The sequence below is a fragment of the Podarcis melisellensis genome (genome assembly GCF_964234715.1).
Source record: "Podarcis melisellensis genome assembly, chromosome: 2".
NCBI lineage: Eukaryota > Metazoa > Chordata > Lepidosauria > Squamata > Lacertidae > Podarcis > Podarcis melisellensis.
Window position 1 is genome coordinate 40,114,262 of NC_138529.1, and position 24,669 is coordinate 40,138,930.

The 24,669-nt window shown below is 43.4% G+C and overlaps 1 protein-coding gene and 1 long non-coding RNA gene across 6 annotated transcripts in view; one reads left to right on the top strand and one right to left on the bottom strand.

The window, feature by feature from the left end:
• Positions 1-3,903: 3,903 nt before the first annotated feature.
• On the bottom strand, positions 3,904-5,638 carry LOC309360979. The gene is made up of 2 exons (XR_014164269.1): positions 5,385-5,638; positions 3,904-4,159 (listed from the first exon to the last, which is right to left on the bottom strand). It is a non-coding gene; the product is annotated as an uncharacterized lncRNA (long non-coding RNA).
• Positions 5,639-5,641: 3 nt separating this feature from the next.
• Positions 5,642-24,669, top strand: part of MYH10 (myosin heavy chain 10) — a 72,319-nt gene continuing 53,291 nt past the window's right edge. For 4 of the 5 annotated variants that reach the window (XM_081895005.1, XM_081895009.1, XM_081895007.1 and 1 more), the window contains exons 1-3: positions 5,861-5,982; positions 11,809-12,181; positions 18,399-18,555. In XM_081895005.1, coding sequence (XP_081751131.1) covers positions 11,834-12,181; positions 18,399-18,555 — 505 coding nt within the window. In that variant the 5' untranslated portion in view covers positions 5,861-5,982; positions 11,809-11,833. Of the gene's footprint in view, positions 5,661-5,860; positions 5,983-11,808; positions 12,182-18,398; positions 18,556-24,669 lie in introns of those variants that run through there. The other variant, XM_081895006.1, reaches the window with a different exon arrangement.

Consider the following 24,669-nt stretch of genomic DNA (forward strand, 5'->3'; position numbering starts at 1 on the left):
CTTTGTGACTGTGTTGATTTACTGTCATGTTCCTCATTTAACTACGTATGTAGAGCATTACTTAATTATTGCTTTAAAAATGTATGGCTCAGAAACACTTCTGCTGCTAAACTTTAAACTATAATGTGCTTAACAAGTCTACTTTGATGGTTCAGTGTACTGTATAACATAGGAGCCAACTCCTAGGGGCCAGCCCCCCCCCAGTTGATAGGCACTGCTATTCAAATGGTGTGTGCCATGTGATTATGTGCGGTGGGGTTTATCTGTCCCCCCCAATATTTTATTCCAGTTGGCACCCCTGCTGTAAAATCAAATCACATGCGCTCCTGCTACCCATTCAATCTAACAAGAAGCACTGTTGAAAAATGCATCCATAGAATGGGTCTTCCCTCCTATGCTTCTGTCTCACATTTACTTGGGGGCATATGCTACTGGCAAGATTACTTGTCATCTATGGTCTTTTGTGGGACACCTGAAAAGACAGAGGACCATCTCTCTCTTCTTTTTCTCTCTGAGGGACCTAGCCACCATGAGAAGGGCATGTTTAGGCACACTGCGAACACAAGTGCTGTTTTGGACAAAGTATGTGAAGAGCAAGTGCAAGAACTGAACTCCAGTTACCCCACAAAGCAAACTTTCACAAAAGACATAGCCATATATCAGCACAAGGCATTTAACAAAACTTGGATCCCTCATTCTTTTCTAAGCTCTTTATCTCCAATACACTCCCTGTCAGTTAGTTTCAAATTTAAGCGTAATCCAAAGGGATTTTGCTGTTGGCCTCCAGGTTCTGTATGATGGTGTTGGCACTGGAGGGTGCTAAGAAGGAAATGTGAAAACAGTTGGGAATGGAAAGAGTTCTTTGTTCCGCTGTTGCACAGACTTCTTCGCCCCACCATATATGACCAAATCCATTTCTTCAAGGAAGTAAAAGGAGCCACACCACCGGCTCCCCTGCTTCTGCAAAATCTTGCTCTATTTAGGTTATAAATCCAGCTGGCTTCCATTCCAACTGTAGACAGCAAAAAAACTCCTACTAAAGTCAAGATTATAATATAATCTATCATTTGAGAGCACAGAAAAAATGGAAAAAGCCCTTGCCTCAGCCCTCATCTTCTTTCCTTTTAAGAATGCTTAATTTTTAAAAACATATATTGTTTGTTTTCATTGTTTAATTAGTTTCCATTGCTTTAACCCAAAACAGTGATATTACTTGACATGAAAGGAGCATAATGTTCACAGAAAATCCTATGAAAGATCAGGGCTGGGTGGCAAAGATGAATCAAGACTACTATTATTTAGAATAGTACTTCACATAGATTCACATGTATTGTTAGTTCCATATTATGGGTGGGAGACGTGAGTTCAAGAGTGCTTTAAGAATACATGGTGAATTCATGGTTGACACAACATTTAAACCTTGGACTTTCTTATTTGTAGCATAGAGTGATGCCCAACTAAGTCGTAGACAGAGTTGGGACTTAAATTACTTAATTCCACTGATTTCAATGGGTGTATTCTGCATATAACTAGTGATGGATTACAGTGTAATCCTATGCATGCTTCCTCAGAAATAACCCCCCTGTGTTCACTGGGGCTTACTTCCAAGCAAGCCTATGTAGAATTACAAATTTACTAAGAAAGTCTCACTGAATTCAACAAAGCTTACTATTCTGAGGTAGATGAGTCTAGAATGGTTCAACAACATATGGTATGTTGAAAGGATGGCGAAACAGGCACACAAAATGAAAGAAGTGGCAGAAGACAGAAAAAAAGAGCAATTGTAAAAAGCGTAGTTCCCCTTTTGTCAGCTATAAGGAGCACGTTTTAAGTTGGGATTGATACAATAAATTAATATTGATTGCCTTACATTGGCAGTGCTTTAGTACAAATTTGATACGCATTTTTGTGAATAGAACTAAAGGAATATAATTTTTAATGCTTTCTACATTTATGCTCTTACTATGAAGAATGTATTATATGTTGTATGTTTGTTCATGTATGCATAATTTAAAATTATTTAAAAGGAGGAAGAAATAGCTTAGGTAGCTTTTACCACATCGGTTTTGCTCAACCCTACTCATTTCCTTTTCTTAAGTGCTGATCTCTGGCCACCTTTCTTCCAGATCTGAAGAATCTGTTCAAAGCTCTGTTGCAAAAGACCTTTGAAGCCCAGGCTGCTCTGAGTCAATTTTGCTGTTTCGTCTTTTGTATTTTTCCATTTTTTAGTACTGTATTTTAAATTGTACACCCTTAGCAGGAAAATGCCATATATGTGCACTAAGCCATAAACTGTACCCTTTTTGACACCTGTTGAAAACATTCTTGCTTAGACAAGTCTACCAAGATGCTAAGAAAGTTGAGATAATTTTAATTTTAGTATTTTAACTTTTGTAGGTTTTAAAGCACTGTCGTATTTTTTTTCTTGTTTCATCTTTTTGTAAACAATTTCATGGGTTTTTCCCCCTCTTTCAATCATGCGATGCATACATTTTATTGCATAAAAGAAGAAAATAAACAAGTGTCAGCTCTCTCTTCTTTTTAAAAACTGTCACAAAGACATCTCACAGCAGCCTGAATTATCCCTTTTTCACTACAGTGAAAGAAGGACCTGCCTTTAAAGGTTTCAGGTTCTTTCTTCAAATACAGTGGTGCTTCGCAAGACGAAATTAATTCGTTCCGCAAGTTTTTTCGTCTTGCGAGTTTTTCGTCTTGCGAAGCACGGTTTCCCATAGGAATGCATTGAAAATCAATCAATGTGTTCCTATGGAAACCGCTTTCAGACCAGGTCCAGGGACAGTCTGTCCCCCAACCTCTTCTGAAGGCTGGGGGGGGGGGCAAGGGCTTTTCTTCCCACCCCCAGCATTTTAAAAAACCCCAGACAGCAGAGGACTTCTCCGCTGTCCCGGGGTTTTTTAAAATGCTGGCGGGCGGCAGCGAAGGCTTCACTGCCGCCCGCCAGCATTTTAAGATCGCCCCGGACAGCCTCCGCTGTCCCGGGGTTTTTTAAAATGCTGGCGGGTGGCAGCGTTGCCGCCCGCCAGCATTTTAAAATCACCCCGGGACAGCAGAGGACTCCGCTGTCCCAGGGCAATTTTAAAGCCCCCGGGAAGGCAGGCGGGGGGGGAGCAAAAACTTTCGCCCCCCCCGCCAGCCTTCAGAAGAGGTCCAGGACCTCTTCTGAAGGCCGGCGGGGGGCCAAAGTCTTTGCTCCCCCCCGCCTGCCTTCAAAAGCCGTTCGGGATAGCGGGAAGCGCTTCCCTGCTATCCCGGACCGCTTTTAAAATGCTGGCAGTGGGGAGCAAAGCCTTTCGGCCCCCACCGGCCTTCCTGGACTTCTTCTGAAGGCCGGAGGGGGGGGAAGGCTTTGCTCCCCACCGCCAGCATTTAAAAGAGGTCCCCGGAGATTTCCCTATGGGCTTTCTTCTTGCGAAGCAAGCCCATAGGGAAATTCGTCTTGCGAAGCGCATCGAAAAACGGAAAACCCTTTCGTCTTGCGGGTTTCCCGTCTTGCGAGGCTTTCGTCTTGCGGGGCACCACTGTAACCTAAGACCAGGGTTTTTTAACCTGGGGTTCATGGATAGAGGAGTTTCAGCAAGTTTCAACTGGAAGCCCACAAATCCACCAATGCAATAAAATTACCGTACTTTTCAGTGTATAAATCTAGGGGCTTTTTTTTACTTTAAAATAAGGTTTAAAATATGGGGGTGTCTTATACATGGATAGTGCATATGCCCATTTTCTAAATTTGGGGTCCCCAAAAGTAGGGGGAATCTTATAAACAGAAAAATACGGTATATGCAAAATTCTGTATTTTTGTGCATTTTTTCTGAGATCCATAGCTTTCAGCAGATTCTCCAAGGGGTCCATGACTAAGAAAGATTAAGAACCATTGACCTAGACTTTCAAAAGACAGGACTGAGCATGTTCTGGAATTCCATACAAACATTCCAGTACAGAAGTTAATTCTGGGTTAAAAATCCAGCACCATAAATTATTGGCTTTATTTTTAAAAAGCAAATTTTAGTCCATATGTTTGAAAATAGAGGCTTGAAAATGTGATGGGAAGTGGGAGTAGCTCTCAGAGATCTGGGGTCCAAGTACTGTAGAATTTCCAGACTGGTGCTTCTACGTTCTGTATAGGACCATACCTCTTCCCCTAATTAGAAACAGCAAAACACATTATGAGCATATACAAACATTTGTATCAGTTATTGAATTATTTTTCTTGATGGAGAATTTGCCTTTATTCTTTTGAAGTGCAGTATATACATTAACCCTGTTAATGAGTTTCACCTGATCAGTCTCCTTAGCACCAGATCCAATTAGCCCTGTGAACTCTCTCAGTGACCTCAAGTCCTCTCCAGATACATTCAGAAGCCAGCCTTGCTGTTGCTGAACTGAGATTACAAAGTATGATCACTGGATTTTAAAAATAAACTTTTTGGCGTGCACACACACAGTTTCCCGCCACTCTGCATTTAATTATCAGTAGCATTCGGAACAAATTGGTTAAACCTGTAGAATATCATGCAAGTAAAGCATGTTATGGTTAAATTGTGATCGATCACTCACTTAACGTCAAAGTCTCCATGTCTAGTTATTGGCAATATATTACTGTATGTGCATGTGTGGTATGAACGTGAACTGGCAGAGAATGAGTGTAGCTGTGAGCAGCAAAAAGCAGAGGGTGGAGCCAAGGCCAAGAGATATCAGAGGTGTGAACTCGGTTCCTGGTGGGTGTACAATCATTCTACACAGACCCTCAAGGGGGGGGGGGGGATTTGTTGCATCGGGAATGGGCGAGGAAAAGCTATTTACATATATGACGTTATTTGTACTGCAGTCTTTGCAGAAAACCACCTCCCAGATGAATGAAAGGGTAGTTTTCCATGAGAAAGGGAGTGGTACTTTAAGACATCTAATTCAGTGCAGGAATGCAATGCAAAAAGCATTCCCTCAGGTTTGAGGGAAGTGGTCAGCACGGACGATGTGTAAAGTAGAGGGGTCTGCAAGAGGGAGGGAAGGAGGGAGTCAATGCAAGGTCTGGATTTGCTACAACGCCACGGCCTAAGCGGCGAGTGGGGCGCGGCGCGCATCGTACCCCAAGGCCTCAGCGCTTGCGTGACTCTGCTCCCGCAACGCTACACGCGGCACCACAGGATGGGCAGCCCGCTACACGCATCGCGCTAGTGCATGTCCTAATTTCACCAGCCACGCTGTAGGCTCGCAGAGAGGGAGGAGGGCGATGGCGCGCGCGGCAACTGCAGCTGCTTGCAGATGCATGCGGCGTAAGTGGGCGGGGTGCTGCTACATGCGACACATGCACCCCAGCGGGAGCAAAGGCTGCAGCGCTTCTCGGCCGCACGGCGCGCGCGCATTACCCCGGCCGCTGCACCTGACCCCGCGCGGCGCCACTCTGGTCCGGGCTCGCTTTGACCTCGGCGAGGAAAGGAGCAGCAGCAGCCGCAAAACTGGACAACCGCAGCCGTCCAATGTCCCGCCTCTGTTCCAATACGCTCGGGTGACAAGCGTAAAGACGCCCAGCACTGGAAGGGCTGCTTCCCTTTGATAGGCAGAGGCAGCCAGCCAATCCGAGGCCTCGCAAAGGGTCGGTGAAGCGGGAGGAGATGGAATTTCGGACGAGAAGCTTTGCGAAGGTTGCTATGAGCCTGGCTTGGACGGGGGCGGGTCTAAAGGGAGAGACCAATAGGCGGCGAGGAAGGACGCCGATAGGCGGGCGAGGCGACCAACGGGGCAGCCCAGAAACTTTCTTTTTTTCCACCCTATTGGTGGGCGGTGCCAGAGAGGAGGAGGTGGGGAGTGCTCGGTGTGGCGCTAAAGGCGCCGGGAGCGGGGGCGGGGCGGGTAGTGCGGAGTCGGTTCGAGCGCGCGCGCGCTGGGGGGAGAGGCGGCTCCGCAGACAGCGGACCAGCTTGAGCGGCCGAGAGGACGGCGCGGGCACGCGCGCGCGGAGAAGAGGTGAGGCGTGCGGGGAAAAGAAGGAGCGGGGAGGAAGCAGGGGAAGCTGCGGGTGCCCCCTCTCTTTCCCCCTCCCCCACATTTTCCCGCCTAGCCTGGACGAGATGGGGAGGGGGGAGGCGAAAGCAGCGGGGTCTCTGCTCCCACCTAGGTGGGGGGGCCGGTCCTCCTCCTCCTCCCCGCTTGCCTCGCCTTCATCTTCAGGCGCCCTTCCCTCCCACTCCACCTTCTGAGGGAGGTGCGCGAAACGAATAGCCCACGTCCCCCCCTCCTGGGAAATGCAACTGAATGGGGCTCGCCTGTAATGGTCTCCCACCTCCCGTCCTTTCCTTTCCCCTCCCTTGCAGCGCGTTGCATGCGCGCCGGTGCAGACGTATCCAAAAGGGCTGCCTGTTCGGGGCCCGGGTCGCCGAAAAGCGCACGTGTCCCTTTGTTTAAGGGGTGGGTGGGATTGCTTGACGGCGTGGGGTAGGGTGAGCGGTTGAAGCCAGAGGGGTAGGCATCGGTTTAGTCCGTACGCGGCTAAGGTTTCGGTAGCATCCATCTCTGGGGGCCGTATATAGGGTTGGGGTTAGGGGCGCTACCCTCTCCCGCCCTTCGGTTGCCTTTTGTGTGGCCGCTAGGAAGGCGCCGGTTAGCCGTAACCCCGCTTTTCCAAATAATTTCCCTGCCCAATGAAGAGGTCTTGACGCCCTTCCGTGGGTTGGCGGCGTCTGTTTCCTTCCATCTTCCCGGTGAGGACTGGGAAGTTGTCACGCAGCCCTTTTGTCCTTCACCGTGGGTGCTGGTCACAACTGGTTCCAAACTTGGGAGCTCCTACCACTTAATTTCGAAACTACCGGCCAGTTCACAACAAGCACGCAAAAGTGCTTGACCTAGTGGGCTACGTAGCATTGTTCTGTTCCTCATGTGAGATGTTCCAGGTGTATGTAAGATGCTTCAATGTCCTTGAAATGGCTGCACGGAACCTCTAAAACCTCGCCCCACTCATCGTTTACTCTACTCTTTTCTTATTCTAGTCACTGTTGTCTGATGATGTGAAAAGAGTGATGTAGCCTGACAAGTGATCTTTTCTTAACACTTAGTGCTGGTTTCTCTGAATGGCAAACAACAGAGGTCCTATCCAACTGTGTGACAAACTAAGGTTGCCCAGGTAACCCATTTGGGAGCACACACACCCTCCACCATGTGACTGTATTCTTCCAGACCTTAATGTTGATTCCTTTGCATTTCTCTAGAAACTAGGTGATGCACTCACCTGGAATATTGGTTGTATATTGGTTGCACAGTGTTGGTTGGCTACTTTGTTGTATTAGAATGACACCTGGGCCTGCTTTGGAGTTCTAGCTTTAACCTAGAAAGGAAAAATAAATGCCTATCAATTTGCTGTGTATGTATGTATTATATATGTATGTATATAAATGTATGTATGTATGTATGAATATAAATGTGCATAGGGCAGCTGGAAGTATAGGGCCCCGCTAGAATAATACTGCTATAGATGTCTCCATGTGTTTTCAAAGGTGCCATCTTGATTTCAGTCAAATTTGTCTGTAGCATCTGTAGAGCTACTGGCTCTTACTTTGGGCATGACTTATTTGGGTTCTAGTTTCAATTGGAGCAACCTTACTTCTCCTTATTTTCCTTCTTGGAACCTTCTTTTGAGCAGTTTATTCTAAAGCACTATTCCTCCTTAGCTATGCTTACTGTAGTCATTTCTTGGTCTACTGATGTGAATTCATCTGGTCTGCAGCAAGTAAGGCAGGCTGCTTCATGGCCCTCTGGTGGATTGAATGACTTCACACTTTATTCAGCTATAGTAACTTATCAGTCTGACATGTAGGTGTCTCCCTTGAAGGAGAATAGACTTGAATGGTTTGTATTCAACTAACTTGTACTCAATGTAGACCCATTGAAATGAATGCCCGTGATGAAGTTGGGTTCATTCTGAGTAAAAGTTAGTTGAATACAACCCAATGCATGCATCATTCTTAAAACTGCCTCCTTTAAAATGAGTGTTGGATTGTTGTACTTCATTTTAAATGGTGAGAGGCTTAGGCTGGGTTAGGACTCTTAGTAAAAATTGTTCCAGGATAGTGGTGAACAAGTCAGCACAAAGCAGCCACCCAGCAGAGAATACTGAGACCTGTTTGTCTAGAGCAGAGCAGGAAATGTTATTAACCTGCATGCCGGAATGCATGGCAATACTGTGGTACCTCGGGTTAAGTACTTAATTCGTTCTGGAGGGCCGTACTTAACCTGGAACTGTTCTTAACCTGAAGCACCACTTTAGCTAATGGGGCCTCCTGCTGCCACCGTGCCGCCAGAGCACAGTTTCTGTTCTCATCCTGAAAGTTCTTAACCTGAAGCACTATTTCTGGGTTAGCAGAGTATGTAACCTGAAGCGTATGTAACCTGAAGCGTATGTAACCCGAGGTACCACTGTATTTGTAAATGAATGTTACGTTGGGCAACTTTATTTTTATTTTTTGGTAATCTTTACAAAAGTGTTGTCCATTATATTAAAATAATTTATATGCTAAAAAATAAGATAGCAAACACTTGCATTTGTAAGGCATCCTAGCAAAACATAATTGCATGATACTTACTTAACACATCATGAATTTTATCTTTCATGGGGAGAATGAACATTTTAACTTGCTTGACCATGTTTTTAGACAAAGCAAGGTTGGATTGGATATGGTAGTTATGCAATGCATCAAATAAATCATGAAGCAATATGTTTCCTTAACTTTAGATAGTGTCCTCTTCACTGTTAAATTTGATATATTTCAAAACATTACCAGTTGCATCAAATCTGAACATCTGCCCTTTGATTGCCTTACTGTTCCAGGATCAGTAAAACTTTGGTTCAGCTCCAGAGCACATCCAAGTGAATTTGTTGGCTGGCATTTTGTGTCTGTAGTAAGTTTCAGGTAACTTATTAAAGGAAATGCATAGCACAGAACTTCATTTTACTTGGTCTCTTAAACTTCTGCCTAAATTTCTTAAACTTGATTCTATGCTGACAATATATTTCTATATACGTGTCTTGGCTATGGCAGAAATAATGTAATTTCATTAAAACTGCTGTAATTGATTATTTTCAGAAGTATTACTTATTCTGCTATGGATTAACATTCCCATGTTTATGTTCCAGTATTACACATAGTCTCAACATTTATTTTGCAGTCATAGCTACTAACATGCATTTTATGTCACCTATGCTTAAGTGCCATGCTTAAGTTATGCTGGTCACTATTTCTAGACTTATGACCAAGCAGATCTGAGTTTAGGAATTTTATTCAAGTGATTCGCCTGAAGATTTAAGTATGGCTGGTATTACAGCATTGGTGGGGAACCTTTGCTTTTTTTGGTCAACAGCTACATGCTGGTAGTCGGAATGGATATGCCAAAGCCAAAAGTACACAGGACCGGGGGGGGGGGGGCTTTCCTTTCTTTCTCTGGAACCACAGTCTCTTACTCCCTGCCCAGCTGGCTCCTAAAGGAGGAACTGATTGCTTTTCCCAGAGAAGCGGGTAGCTTTTGTAATTAGGCTTAGGGCTGTAGGTTACCCATAAGGAATAATTTTGTATCAAAAGAAGGATTGGAGCAGTCATAGACAAAGTCGGCCCTCCAGATGTTTTGGGACTACAATTCCCATCATCCCTAGCTAACAGGACCAGTGGGCAGGGATGATGGGAATTGTAGTCCCAAAATAAATGGAGGGCTGAGTTTACCTATGCCTGGATTGGAGAGTTAAAGATACTAGGTTAATTGGGTATTTATCTTCATTCAGAGGAAAAGGTGCTAGGATGAGAATACTTGTTTTAAGTTGATTGCACATCTCCAGCCAAAAATCCCCTGAACTAAGGTTCAGACTGCTAAATGGTTTCTCGGAGCTTCTGCTTATAATTCATATTTACGCATCCCATTGAAGACTTAAATAGGGCCTTCTGGAAGACAGAATGAAAGGAAACATTTCTTCTACCACTCTAGTCCAGGATCACTTGAAGGACAGTAAACAGCATACTGGAAATATGGTACAGTATTATAGTTCTTCCAGATGAGAAGGCTGGGGAACACTCCTAAGTTCCCCAGTGTTTATCAGGCTTACTATGGATGGAATCTTTACTTTCGTTACATTGGAATTTTGCCCTTTGAAATCTCCAAGCCGCCTCTTCTGTTCAGTGTAAGAAACTCAGATATATAAGCTAGGTGCCAAATGGCACCTTAAACCTAGGTTACAGTTGCCACAATGGACTAGGAGGTTGGGCTAGATGACCCTCGGGGTCTCTTCCAGTGCTACAATTCTATGATTCTGTGATCTCAACTACATTGCTTGACTGTAGCTTGCTCTTACAACAGTTCACTTTTCCCAGTATGCAAGAAGTAGAAAAACACACAGTGGAAATTCACTCTGTACTAAGGCAGAGGTTTTTAAACGTATGTTTGTCAACCTTGGCGTCCAGAAATCTCAAGGTAGTTGCAGTTGGACCTGTGCCAGTAGCAAAATGTACCTGGCGCTTGGGGAATTTCGAACACTGCTTCTGTTTGCCTACCATCTTCCAGCAGAGCTTAGCTGGCAACTCAGCTGGTTTATCCTCCTTCAGAAGTTGCTGATGCTTCTTATTATGTATTGGACAGGTAGTTGTGAAACTACTGAATGCACTTGACAGCTATGGAGCTGTCATGAAGTGGTAATCCATTATTTCTGTTACTGCACCAAAAGCAGTACTAAAAATAACTTTACTAACAGTACTAAATATAACTTTATAAAGTTAAAGCCATTCTATACAGAAACTGGTATCCTGCATCAAAGTACTTTGGCATAAGAAAGTGCAATGTGGTGTACATGTTTAATTGAAAATAAGCCCCGTAGAGTTGAATATTTGTCCCTAGCTTAAATGTTTATAAGATTTCAGCCTTTGGTTTGACTGGACCGTTAAGTTCAATCAACTGGAGTTTGTCCACAGACAGCTTTCGGAGTCATTTTAGCATAACTAAAACACAACTGGTGCAATGGGACACCGTGACAGAAGCCAGAGCACATGGGAACGCTATTTACCTTCCGCTCGACTCTGGTACCTATTTATCTACTGGTGCTGTTACGCTTTCGAGCTGCTAGGTTGGCAGGAGCTGGGACAAAACAATGGGAGCTCACCCCGTCACATGGATTCAAACTGCTGACCTTACAATCAGCAAGCCCAAGAGGTTTAGTGGTTTAGACCACAATACAGTGGTACCTCGGGTTACATATGCTTCAGGTTACATACGCTTCAGGTTACAGACTCCGCTAATCCAGAAATAATGCTTCAGGTTAAGAACTTTGCTTCAGGATGAGAACAGAAATTGTGCTTCGGCGGCGCGGCGGCAGCAGGAGGCCCCATTAGCTAAAGTGGTGCTTCAGGTTAAGAACAGTTTCAGGTTAAGAACAGACCTCCGGAACGAATTAAGTACTTAACCCGAGGTACCACTGTACCACCTTTGTCTTGGTGGACTGCAGTGTCAGTGCATTGAAAGTAAATGGGAAAAACAAGCTGAAATGCAGATACTTGCATGGCTACAGATGGGGCTCTTACTAAGCAAGCATGAGCATTACATTGGAGCAAATATGCTTCTTTTACAGAAATGGCCTGGTTTCATAGGATGTTTCGCTTTCATAAGCATCCATTTCTGCAGAATCTGCTAAATCCCCTATTTGGGTATGCATCCTTGAGATTATTCAGTGCTCTGGCTATAGAATCTGCTGAGTTTGAGAAACCAGCCAATTCAGGTTCATGTATTAATAGTGACTGCTACTTCTGTTTTCATTTCCCCCCCTAGGTTGCAGTTATTTGTTAATTCCCTCATGATGGCGCAGAGGATAGGACAGGAGGACCCTGAGCGATATCTCTTTGTGGACAGGGCAGTAATCTACAACCCTGCTACACAGGCTGACTGGACTGCTAAAAAACTTGTGTGGATTCCTTCAGAACGTCATGGCTTTGAAGCTGCAAGCATCAAAGAGGAGAGGGGAGATGAAGTGCTGGTTGAACTGGCTGAGAATGGGAAGAAAGCGGTTGTCAACAAAGATGACATTCAGAAGATGAACCCTCCCAAATTTTCTAAAGTGGAAGACATGGCAGAATTAACCTGCTTAAATGAGGCCTCTGTTCTACATAATTTGAAGGACCGATACTACTCTGGGCTCATTTATGTAAGTAATAATTATTTGACTGGCCTTTACTGAACCATGGAGCCACCAACAACAGCTTCCTTATTGACTGAAATGTGAAAAAGTACCTGTATCTTTTTTAATGCCAGCCTGATGTTATGAATAACTTGTAACTTGATCCACAGTGTGGTTAGGGTTCTGATAATCACCCTACTTTTTCTTATTAGATAGTCTGTGGCTCTTGATACTTTTGACTGTGGGGTAGTGATAAGGTGACCAGGACACACAAAACATTTTTGAATGCTTCAGCATTTGTGGCCAGGAAGGCTTTGAAACTGGTCACGAACATCTCTTCATTGTGTGACTGGAACCTATTCTTTCCAAGTTTCACTTTTGTTCTTCGATTTGGGGTGGTAAAAAAGAATGGCGAGGTTTTCGCCCCTGGGCTTGGTCATAGTTTTGGGGCATAGACAAGTAGTCAGTAGTGGTCAAGAGAGGTGGCATGGGTGAAACATTGCTCTCCTACCTTCCCACTGTTGTTACTGAGAAGGGGAGGGACAAAGCATCAGGGAGCTAACCTGCCTCCCCCAATGCTGTGGCCTTGCCTCCCCCTCTTAGGTAATTAGCTGCAACATGCAGTGTTAGGAAGATAGGAGAGCTGACTTGCAAGCTGCTACTGCAACTGGTAAGGATATGCAGCCTTGACTTTTTCTTCCAGGGCTGCACCTGTCCTTAGAATGCTTATTCAGTGTTTGGACATGGTCAGGAGCTGGATACAGGTGAACCAAATGAAGTTGAATCTTGGCGAGGTGGAAGTGATGATAGCTGCCAGGTCCTGTGGCCTTTGGGAGTTTAGGATTCCTGTTCTAGATGTGGCTTATTTCCTCCTTGTCAGTCCAGTTTAGTAATCTCTGAATATTCAGCTTTGCTGGCTGGATTTCAGCTAGGCATTTCTGCTTGATGGTTTGCATCTCTTATTGTTGGATAATTCAAATCACCTTCAAAGGACCAGACACCTGTAATGTGCTCTGTGTACGGCGTGCCCCTGAAAACAGAATTTTCCACAGGCACAGAATGTGGTAGATTATCTAGGGTTGGGTTTGTTGGAACCAAATTATATCTGTGCTCCGAAGTATACGTTGCATTGTGTCCTGTGCCCAATGCAAGGTGCTAGTTTTGACTTACAGGCATGGCTTAGGTATGACAGTAATGGCCAAATAACATGTTTTATTTGACTGAAAAAAGGAGCATTGTGCCCATATTTTTTCCTCTTTTCACCACATGCCATAATATAAAACTTTTAGGGTTTCTTAAACCACAGTCTCCCTTTATATCTGAACCTAGAAACTGCTTTAATAAACTAGACTTTGTGTGGTAATAGTTGAATGATATTGAAGACAAGTGGTCTTCAGTGGTGGCCCCTTACTCATGGAATACAATCCCCCAAGAAATACACATGATTTCCTCACTGGCTATTTTTTAAAAGTCTCACAATTTTTAGATTTTTATCTGTTTTGCCTTGGTACCAGTCTTACTCCCACTATGACTGTCTATCATATTCCTTACCAGATTGTGTATGACAATAGACATTGGGTCAATTTGCATTGGTGGACTTCTAGTTCAATGTGCCCCATCTTTCAGAATCTTATAGTGGCTGCATGTTTGGCGATACCAAATTAAATACAAATATTAATTTTAAAAATACAAATATTAATTTTTTAAAATTTTAAAAATATTAATCCACTTTTAAAATCACTCAACTTTCCCCCATTTTTCAAAAAAATAGTAACAGTGGCAATATTTTCTCAGCCCCCACCTAAATAACTCCCAAAGTCACACTTCTGCCCGTTACATGGTTTTTGGATAACAGTAAATAACTTCACATAAGCTTATAAATTCCTTCTCCCCTCCCTCCAATACTGAATGTAGTCAAACAATAGCAGTCTGCTGCACCCTACATACTCAAATAGCTGATTCATGCTCCTTCCCCTTTCATACGTTCATATGACAAGGCACAACAAGAAAACTTGAAGCTTCAAACCCCCTTCTGTCCTTCACTAAGATATTTCTTTCTACTCTGTTTTCTCAAGACAGAAGAAAAAGCAAGGAAGAACTACAAAGGGGGGTGGGCGCAGAGGAAACCCCAGCCCAGTATCTAGAAATAACATCACCTTAGGGTCCTGGGTTTATCCATTGGTATATCCTACATTTATCCAGTACACATATTAAGAAGGTAGTAAAAGCTCAAGGGGAGAGCTGTAGCTCAATGGTAGTGCACATGCTTTGCATGTAGAAGATCCTTGGTTCAATTCCCCACACCCCACTTCTTTTAAAAGGGGGGTAGCAGCCCTGGAAGGACTCTTGATTTTGATCTTTAGGTGGCTCTCAATATAACATTTCTAATGGAAATGTTTAAAATTTCAAAATCTGAATCTTTCCAGGCCAGATCTGAGATTTGTACAACTTATTTTGAGGGCTAGTTCAAAGTGAATAACTGTAATTGAACAGTCCAGTTGCTGTGTGGCATATTATTGGCACTGGCCTAGATCTTAATTTCTACACCAAGAAAAGGAAGGCAACATTAATAATACCTGAAATGTTTAAATCACAGTTTTGAGTTGAGTCATATTACAGTGGTGCCTCGCAAGACGAAATTAATCTGTTCCGCGAGTCTCTTCGTCTTGCGGTTTTTTCGTCTTGCGAAGCACGGCTATTAGCGGCTTAGCGGCTATTAACGGCTTAGCGGCTTTAAGAAAAAGGAAACAAACTCGCAAGACGTTTCGTCTTGCGAAGCAAGCCCATAGGGAAATTCGTCTTGCGGAACGACTCAAAAAACGGAAAACTCTTTCGTCTTGCGTGTTTTTCGTCTTGCAAGGCATTTGTCTTGCGAGGTACCACTGTATACCACATATTCTAGGCAAAACAGTTTATGCAGCCTTCTGTTTTAGAAACACCTGAAGTGAAGAAATTCATATTTAAATTGCATTAGGAAATGAAAATTTGTGTTTGAGCTATAAAATGGTATTTGAAAGAGGAGCTGTAGCCAAATGCAACACCACGTTTGTATTCAGTGAATCAGGAAATACTGTACTGCGGAAATTTGCCTTCTACTTTTCAAAATAAACCATGAAAATCAATACAATGCAAATTTACTTTGCACTGTGTTTTGTATCAAGTGGTTGATTTGGGCGTTTTTTGTGAGTTGTCTTAAGGGCTGCCCCCAGAGAGCTGAGAAAGTGGTAGACAATAGGGGGTTTAGGAGGAAGCGATTATGAAATTATGTGAGGTACATAAACTTTTCTTTGTGACCAGAGGCCACTTTTGAGCTTCTGTAGGATGACTAGAGACTTGATTTTATTTAAAAAACACACACCAGAATTCTTGCTTTGGCTATTGTGATTGTACCAGCTATTAATTTCTCTACGAATTCTTCACTTTGCAGAAGTACAGATGTACTGGACTAAACTGCTAGGATCAGTATAAAGGACATATGCATTCTGTGATAATGAAATTATAATTAAATTGAATATAATATTTTCCACTGCTTACATGATAAGCAATTGAAAACCCTGCCAAATTCAAGCAACTGATAGCTTCCTTTTCTTGAAGAACAAGTCTTAGGTCTTATTGTTCAAAAGGGGCTAGGAATGCTGGAATGTACTCTTGACAGGGTTCCACAAATATCCACACTCCAATGATAACTATGACAGATTGTACCATATTTTCCTTCAGGATGCTTTGTGGGCTTTATGTAGATGTCAAATTACTAAGCAATACTGTCTAGTGTTGTAGTAGCATTAAGTTTCAAAAACCTGCTGATAAGGAGGCATAAATAAGTATTTTCCCCACGCTACCTCAAGACGGGACGCAGGTGGTGCTGTGGGTTAAACCACAGAGCCTAGGACTTGCCAATCAGAAGGTCGGCGGTTCGAATCCCTGTGATGGGGTGAGCGCCCATTGCTCAGTCCCTGCTCCTGCCAACCTAGCAGTTCGAAAGCACATCAAAGTGCAAGTAGATAAATAGGTACCACTCCAGTGGGGACGCAGGTGGCGCTGTGGGTTAAAGCCTCAGCACCTAGGACTTGCCGATCGAAAGGTCGGCGGTTCGAATCCCTGCGGCGGGGTGCGCTCCCGCTGCTCGGTCCCAGCGCCTGCCAACCTAGCAGTTCGAAAGCACCTCCGGGTGCAAGTAGATAAATAGGGACCGCTTACCAGCGGGAAGGTAAACGGCGTTTCCGTGTGCGGCTCTGGCTCGCCAGAGCAGCGATGTCACGCTGGCCACGTGACCCGGAAGTGTCTCCGGACAGCGCTGGCCCCTGGCCTCTTAAGTGAGATGGGCGCACAACCCCAGAGTCTGTCAAGACTGGCCCATACGGGCAGGGGTACCTTTACCTTTACCTTTACCAGCGGGAAGGTAAACGGCGTTTCCTTGCGCTGCTCTGGTTCGCCAGAAGTGGCTTAGTCATGCTGGCCACATGACCCGGAAGCTGTACGCCGGCTCCCTTGGCCAATAAAGCGAGATGAGTGCCGCAACCCCAGAGTCGGTCACGACTGAACCTAATGGTCAGGGGTCCCTTTACCTTTACCTCAAGACACGCATTCACTTTTTTATATGTGTGTACTTTGATCTGTTTTTCATCTTGTTCAGTGCTATTAGGTTAAATCTTCACACTAACATGAGTTGTAGAACAGCGCATATGATGGTCTTCTCTTTTATTGCTTTTTTTAAATATAACATTCCCATTTCTAGGCTACTTAATAGTATGGCATAGATAAACTAGCCTTGTACTTATGGAATTGAGAAGCCCGCTAGCAGAAAAGAGTGTTCTGTTCCTCCTTAGGAAGTGGCAGCTGAAGTGAGGACCCCAAATCTTAAGAAAGTTGTAGAACAGTGCACTACTGAGGAAGGGGAATATAGGACACAGGTTTATATGCTGCTACTGCTACAGATTGTATATTGTTCCCTCATTTGAGAAGCAGAACGTCAAAAAAGATATTTGGGCCTGTGTTTTAAGATGGTCTAATATCTTTGGCTTGAAATCCAGCAAGACTCTGACTTGCCACATATGGGGCATCTAGTTATGCAAAGAGGTACTAGCATCAGTCTTGAGACTAGAGCTTTTCCATTATCCATGCCCAGACTGCGGTCATAGTATACAGTAGGCTTGCAACTTGCACAGGGTAATTTTCAGGAGGTTTGTGCATAAAGCTGAAATCATTTATAATCAGAACAACCACAGAATCCCCCCCCCCGCCTCCATGAGACCACCCCTACCTTTCTGAAGCTGGTGTGCCAAGTGGGCCTTGCCCCACCCGGAAGGCAGAGAGAGCTTTTAAGCCCTCTACATTGCTTATTAGGCTCTGGGAAGGTCTCATGCAGGTTCTGGAGGTTCCTGTGAGATGTCACCAGTCCATCCAAGATCCAGTAAGCAAAGTCTTTTTGTGCACCAGCGAAATGCAACACTCTTTCTATGTGCTTGGTTGTCATCTGAATTTTTCCTCTGCTGGTTTAAGTAGGGAGGGCAAATAAACATCAGCTCCAGACCTTGTCCCATCCCCGACGTTGACATGAGCTATAGCGGTAAACTATCTTTTGCAGCTGAAGTCTTCTAAAAGACCCACCAAGTACCTTTATTTCAATAATGCTGTAGTGTGGAACATGTCTTCCCCACTTGCTTGTTTGTATCTATGCAGGAGTGAAATGTGTGTAAGCTAACAGTACATTGTGTATGTTTCTGAACAAAAACAAAGCATTGAGCATTGTGTGGTTAAGGACAGGATGGATAGGAATCAGTGGCTCAGTTTGCATGTCACGCTAAGCCGAATTATGGCAGTATGTGAAAGAGCAAGCACGTTGCTGCATATTTAGAAAATAACAAGCATCTTTCTCCTCTCTGGTCCTGCTAGGCATGTGGTTTGACAAACCACAAGGTGTAAACCAAAAGCAAACCTTGGTTGCAGGACAAACCATGGTTTAGACAATCCATGAGCCTGGGTTCATGTGTAATTCTAAGCCAACCCATGGCTTATTTTCCAACAGCGCAGTAGGAGTGAAGTAGCCACTATTTTATAACTCTGCACCTGCATGCTTTCCTGTTCACTCTTAGCCACAGTTTAGCATCGTGAATTAAACCAAAGATAATGGGGGGAAAGTTTTATTTATTTAACAATCAGTTAAAAAAATTAAACAGTAGTACATACAGGTTAGGTTAATGCAGGTTGGGAGAGACTAATCAACTTTTCTTCCCCCTCCCTGTAGACATACTCCGGGCTCTTCTGTGTAGTCATAAATCCTTACAAGAACCTCCCAATTTACTCTGAGAACATCATCGAAATGTACAGAGGGAAGAAACGCCATGAGATGCCTCCACATATTTATGCAATATCCGAATCAGCATATCGATGCATGTTGCAAGGTAAGATGCACACTTTAAACGTAGAGTGTTAAGTATGCAGCTGGGAATCATTTTCGGTATCTGCCTATTCGTATGCTACATTTGCACCTTTCTGTCGGTAAAACTGACCTGTTTATACTTTCCCAATGACTTCATAGGTTATTTGATATATCCATACCGTGGCTACCAATGAAAGTTATTAAGGTAGCTACCAGTATATTTTAAAAAATGTTACGAATCACATTGGAGACATCCTAAATATGGATTTCACAAATTTTTCTTACTGCACAGATGTTTCAATCAGTTTGTATGCCATATTGTTAAATAGAAACACCCAAATAATGCACTATAGAGTAAAATGTTACTCTACCTACCACATCTTGCTAAGTTCTCAATTACCCAAATACCACTGTCTGACAAGTTCTTCGATGGTGGTTAAATTAATTAAAACCTCAGATGAATTATCTCTCCCCCTCCAAGCTTTTTAGTGAGAACTAATTCTGAAACTGACTATGCGGAGGGAGGGGTGAACCCTACTGTGAAGGTGCAAATTTTCAAACTTCATATTTCCCTTGCTACTTGAGGAGTTGGATCCATGGCTTCTGTTTCATGCATGGGATGCTGTGAAAAATGGCTACAAGAAGATTATGCTACAGCATTTTCAGGGTTTCTGCACACTTCAAAGTGTTGAATACATTGCCGGGAATCATTTTCAGTATCTGCCTATCCATCTATCTATATGCTACATTTTCACCTTCCTGTTGGTAAAACTGACCTGTTTCACTTTTCCCTTGGCCTTCATAGGTTGTGGTTATTTGATATATTTATACTCTGCCATCTTAAGAACTTCAGTTAGTAGGCAGCTAATATAATTAAAATAAAATGGGGAAGACTTTTTAGGGCACCACACATGCAGAGAGAGAGAGAGAGAGAGAGAGAGAGAGAGAGAGAGAGAGAGAGAGAGAGAGAGAGAGAGATCTAGTTCTTGGATTTTCCAATTGCAACTGAATCCTCTGACCTGGAAATGGCTGCAGAAGTACTAGATGTTAAGTCCTTTGCAAGTCTGGGCTAACCCACTGTTCAAAGCCTATTGCCGGTACTCAAATATTCTGCCTTTTTATCTATCCTTTCAGGGTTTTGAAATAAAACTTTGACTCGACTTAACAGGTCAGGGGGCCTTTATGTTTACCTGTTATCACTTAGAGATACTGGTTTTCGCCCTGAGGATTATCATTTTTAAAATTGAGTTGTATTTGTCATTTTCCCATGCATTCTCTCAGTTTGGAGAGATCCTTTTTTGCTCCAAGGATGCTTTTAGCTATGAAATCACCCTGCAATAATAAGAACTTTGCTCATGCTCTTATGTACAAGCAATCATTTTCCCACACCTTTTGGAAAGCTTCTCAACACTGCTTTGTTTTAACCACCCTGAACAATTTACCACCATCAACAAACCTGGCTACTTCCCTGCTGACTCCCAACTCTAGATAGTTTATGAACAAGTTGAAAAGCACAGGTCCCAGTAGCGATCCTTGGGGCAGAGGGACTCCCCGTTCTACACTCGAAGAGATGCTTAGTACTTACTTATGGAAGACTTTGCAGATTAAATGAAACCACTTGCAGAAAATTTGCCCCTTGGGGGCTTCCACTTCTCGCTAATCACATTGTTATCCCTGGAGTTTGTCAGCAGAATCTTTTATGAATGGTTAAATTGCCTTAATAGACATTAATGCATTAAAGACTGTTAGCATGATGTTTAACATTAATTGCAGCCCTCAAGTTTTGGCCTCTCTCAAATGGGAAATGGGAATAAATTTCAGGCAATAGGCTTTGAGGAGATAATTCTGTTCCATGACTTCACTGCCAAGTGAAGAAAGGACTGGAGAATGGAGCACTTGGCAGCTGTTGTGCTTTAACACTTGGCATTATTAAAACTACAGTTGTTGCTTCTGGTACATGAAAGGCAGAGCACTGAAAAGCTGTGCTCTCTGCCTCCAGGACTGGGGACACGTGCATGATTTATTCATATATCAAACAATTTATATACTGCTTAACTACAGTCGTCTCTTAAGTGGTTTGCAGGAATACAGTGCAAAAAATATAAATTGGTCAAAACTATAAAATCAAACCTCAATTACAATGCCTGCTGGAATAATAATAATAATAATAATAATAATAATAAAGTCTTCAGTAGGCACCAGAAGTTTTTTTTGGGGGGGGGCGGGGAATGGTGGCGACGGCTGCCTGACATTAACTGGAAGGGAGTTCCATAAAATGGGGCCAGTAATACTAAGTGTACAGCTCCTGTTGGATACCAACTATGGATTTGAGCCATGGTGGACCACTAAAAGTGACTCCCACAAAGACCTCAGTGATCATGCAGGGACACAAGGAATTTGGAGAGAAGCAGTCACTCTGCTCTCTAGGTATCCAAGCCTTCAACTTAGGCGGGAGTAACCACTGAGGGGAGAGCTTGAAGAATCTTCTGAATTACATTAGGGATGTTTTGTGCTACTCTTTTAAAGGCAGGCTTAACTAAGCTGCTTGCGTCTTGAGGACAACTTCCGTGCTTTTAAAATTTGTACCACTGCGTTGAGGGTCATTTACGCCATTTATTCTGTTTGGGGGAGTGGAGGAGCTTGGGGGGGGTTCCATCTCACACGTTGTCTAGCTTCCTGGGGGGAAATTAAATTTGGACAGTGTGCTGGTGATTACTAGATTTTCTCAGAATTTACAGGAAAGATGAGAAAAACCAAAATTCTACTTAAAAAATGGATGTACCCTATTTTTTATCTGCATATCAAAATTGCGAAACTGGTGGGGGTTTCAGGTTGAGCTACTGCAAAGCATCTGAAAATTGGCTCTAGGAAAATAGAAAAATAGAATTGAAAAGCATCTGAAAATAGGCCACTATAAAAGGAATTTAGTTACATCCAGAAAATCCACCACAGAATTTAGGAAGTCATATTTGCACCTCCACAAATTTCCTTACAGGTTTGATCTGGATGAAGTTCAAAATGTATTGTCAGTTGTGGGGGTTTTCCTTCCTCCATTATTCAGTAGTACTAACATAGTACTAACATACAGTACTCACATATTGCTAAACTCTCTCACTGGCCTAACTCAGTTGTTCTGCTTGTTCCTGTAAGTTTGGCCAGATTCATACTGTATTGATATGCTTGGTCTTCAAAACTATTCAGTTCTTATTGTATTCCTAGCTTTCCAGCTAGCTGAAAGTTTGCAGAAGGGCCTACGGTGTTTGGGTATCTTTTCTTTTCTTCTTCATTTTGCCGTTCTTCCTACTTTATCTTCCTTGTACTTTGAATGGGTTGCAGTTGTGCTTCTGTCAAACTGCCAACCCTGCTAAAGCCTCACTTAGCTCTTCATGGGACTTGGACAGACCCAAGAGTTGGTAAACAAAGTCTGCTTTTATAAAATTTAATGATAGTGTTGCAGCGGATTAGAACAAGACTGGTTTCTTAAGTGTGCAGGGAAGAACTGGAAAATGTCAGATGAATTGTGTCTTTGTCATATGCAGGAAGTGGAGCAGGAGTCTGGCTATTCTCTTCGAACTGCTGCATCAACTGTGTCTAACAGTAAATTCAGTCAAGTTGAATGTTCGTTTTCAAGGTCTTTGTGCTGTGCTGTGTGTGGGATATCCTAGAGCAGGGGCTGGGAAGCTATAGCCCTCCAGGTTTTGTTGGACTCCATCTCCCAGCAGCCTCAGGGGCACGTTCAGGGTGGTGATGGGAGTTGGAAACCAACTACATCTGTAGAGCCTTGGCCCAGAAACTGATAGCATTATCCTCTATGAATTTGTCTAATCTTATTTTATAGCCATCTAAGTGGGTGGCCATCACAGCCTCTCGTGGGAGCAAATACCATAGCTTAGCTGTATGGTGTGTGAAGGAGTGCTTTCTCCTTCAACATTCAGTTTCACTGGTTGTCCATGAGTTCTTCTGAGTGGGAGGTAAAAAAATTCTAACCACTTTCTCCACACCCTGCATACATTTTCACACTTCAACCATGTCCCCTCTTGCTTTTTCTCGAAACTAATCTTTCTTCACAGGGGAGTTTCTCCACTTCTTTTTTTGACCATTTTGGTTGCCTTTTTTCTGAACCTTTTCCAACTCTGCAATTATCCTTTTTGAGGTGAAGTGACCAGAAACGGTACACAGTATTCCAAATAAGCATATGATTCCTTGCAGTGTTTGATAACTGGAAGAAATCTTGGAGGTACACAGACGAGAATTAGGAGATAAGTGAGTGTTCTCTAGGAATGCAGGAAAAGCAGGCTTGCTTACTTTAAAGATAAAAATTCATGAAGGAAGAAAACTTCTGGCCGATCAGGTTTGAAGCCAAAGGTAGAGGTTACAAACTAGTGGATAGCATCCCTTCCCCCACCCCCTTTTCAGGATAAAGAAGCATTTTAAGCATTTGCTTTGCTTCGTTGCCTTTTTTCAAGATAATGCCTCTGGGTGGATTTCACTGTGACATTCTTCTAAGAGTGGCAAGCTGAAATCTCCCTCTTCTGCTCCCTGTTCTTGGGATTCTCCCCCACCCCACAAAATTCCCAGACAGTTTTGGGGGGGGGATGCTGAGGGGAGTGGGGGGGGGGAGTACCCTTGCACAGGTCGAAGTCCTTGTGCAAGGCTTCAGTGGATGGGGCTGGTTAAATGAATTGCATCCTCTTGTCTTTTCTGCTTCAGTAAACTTTGATAAAATAGAATATTAAAAGATAAATTTGGTAGTACCTTGATTTAAAAATTGCTTAGATAAAATGGTTAGCATAAAGCCCTAGCTCATTCTTTTCCTGTCCTCTGCAACAGGGCGACAAAATTCTGACAAGTCCACATGTGACAGCCCTAGATAAGCACATTATTGTTATGATTATACAGGACCAAGCCTTGGTTGTGCTGGGTGGATTAATAATTGCATGTTTCTAACACTTTTTTGGGTTAGGGAGAAGCATGCACATGTGTAAATTGTATGTGATGTTTGCCTTGTGCTGACCTTAGATGCATGCTCTCAAAATGCAAAAAGCAGCAGCACATAACACTGTGCAGAGCTACATCTCTACCACCGCTTGAAGTACTTGCTTTTATGTGGAGGCTGTAAGATTTTGCACACTTGGGAGTAAATCCCATTGAGTTTGATGGTAGCTGTGAATAAGCATGCATTTGATTGAGTGGCACTTGATACCAAACTACAGATGATAAGTTCTTGTTCAGTCATTCATGCTTGCCTGTTGGGCTGTTGAAGGGTGAATGCTTTAGTAGATCAGTGGGAGGGAAATTTGATCCCCAGCTTAGTAACATACAGTCATACCTCAGGTTACAGACGCTTCAGGTTGCGTTTTTTCAGGTTACGGACCCACCAAAACCCGGAAGTACCGGAATGGGTTACTTCCGGGTTTCAGGGGTTTGTGCAGAAGCGCCGAATCACAACCTGAGCGTGCACAGACGCGCCACTGCAGGTTGCGAACGTGCATCCTGCACGGATCACGTTTGCAACCCAAGCGTCCAGCATATAGGATAATTTAAATGATTATACTAAACTTAGACCTTTTCTTTCAGTGAATTATGATACAGTAAAGCTGTTAGATATACAGAGTTGTCCACAAGGCTGTTCTGTTTGCAAAACGGCTAGTGAGTTAACCTGTAGTGGCCGGTGTGGGTGGGGCTGTGCTGCTCACCTGACTTCCCAGTACTTCGTTGCTGCTGGTTACTTAGAGGGGCAGGGCAGTGGAGAGCTTAGTGATGTACAGGTGCAACAGCAGAGGCAATCCTGCCATGCTGAGCTCTCCAGTGCCTTGTCTCCCCCCCTCTCAATAACTGGCAATGATACCTGGCACTGGGAAGATGGCTTAACAGTGCATTACTACCTGTGCTGCCTTGCTAGATGCTACTGGACTTAACTGTTCTATTAAACATTAATGCATGAAAAAATAAGTAAAAAATAAGTAACTCTTGATAAACTTAGTCAGGGTACAAAATTTCTTAACTGATGTTCTTGTGTGCATGTCCAGTAATACATTTTGAACATGAATTAACTCCAGAGTTCTCTTTATAAGCTAACTTCATTTTTCAAAACGAGTTGTGTTCAGACAAGTGTTTCTGAAAGTTTTATAACAAG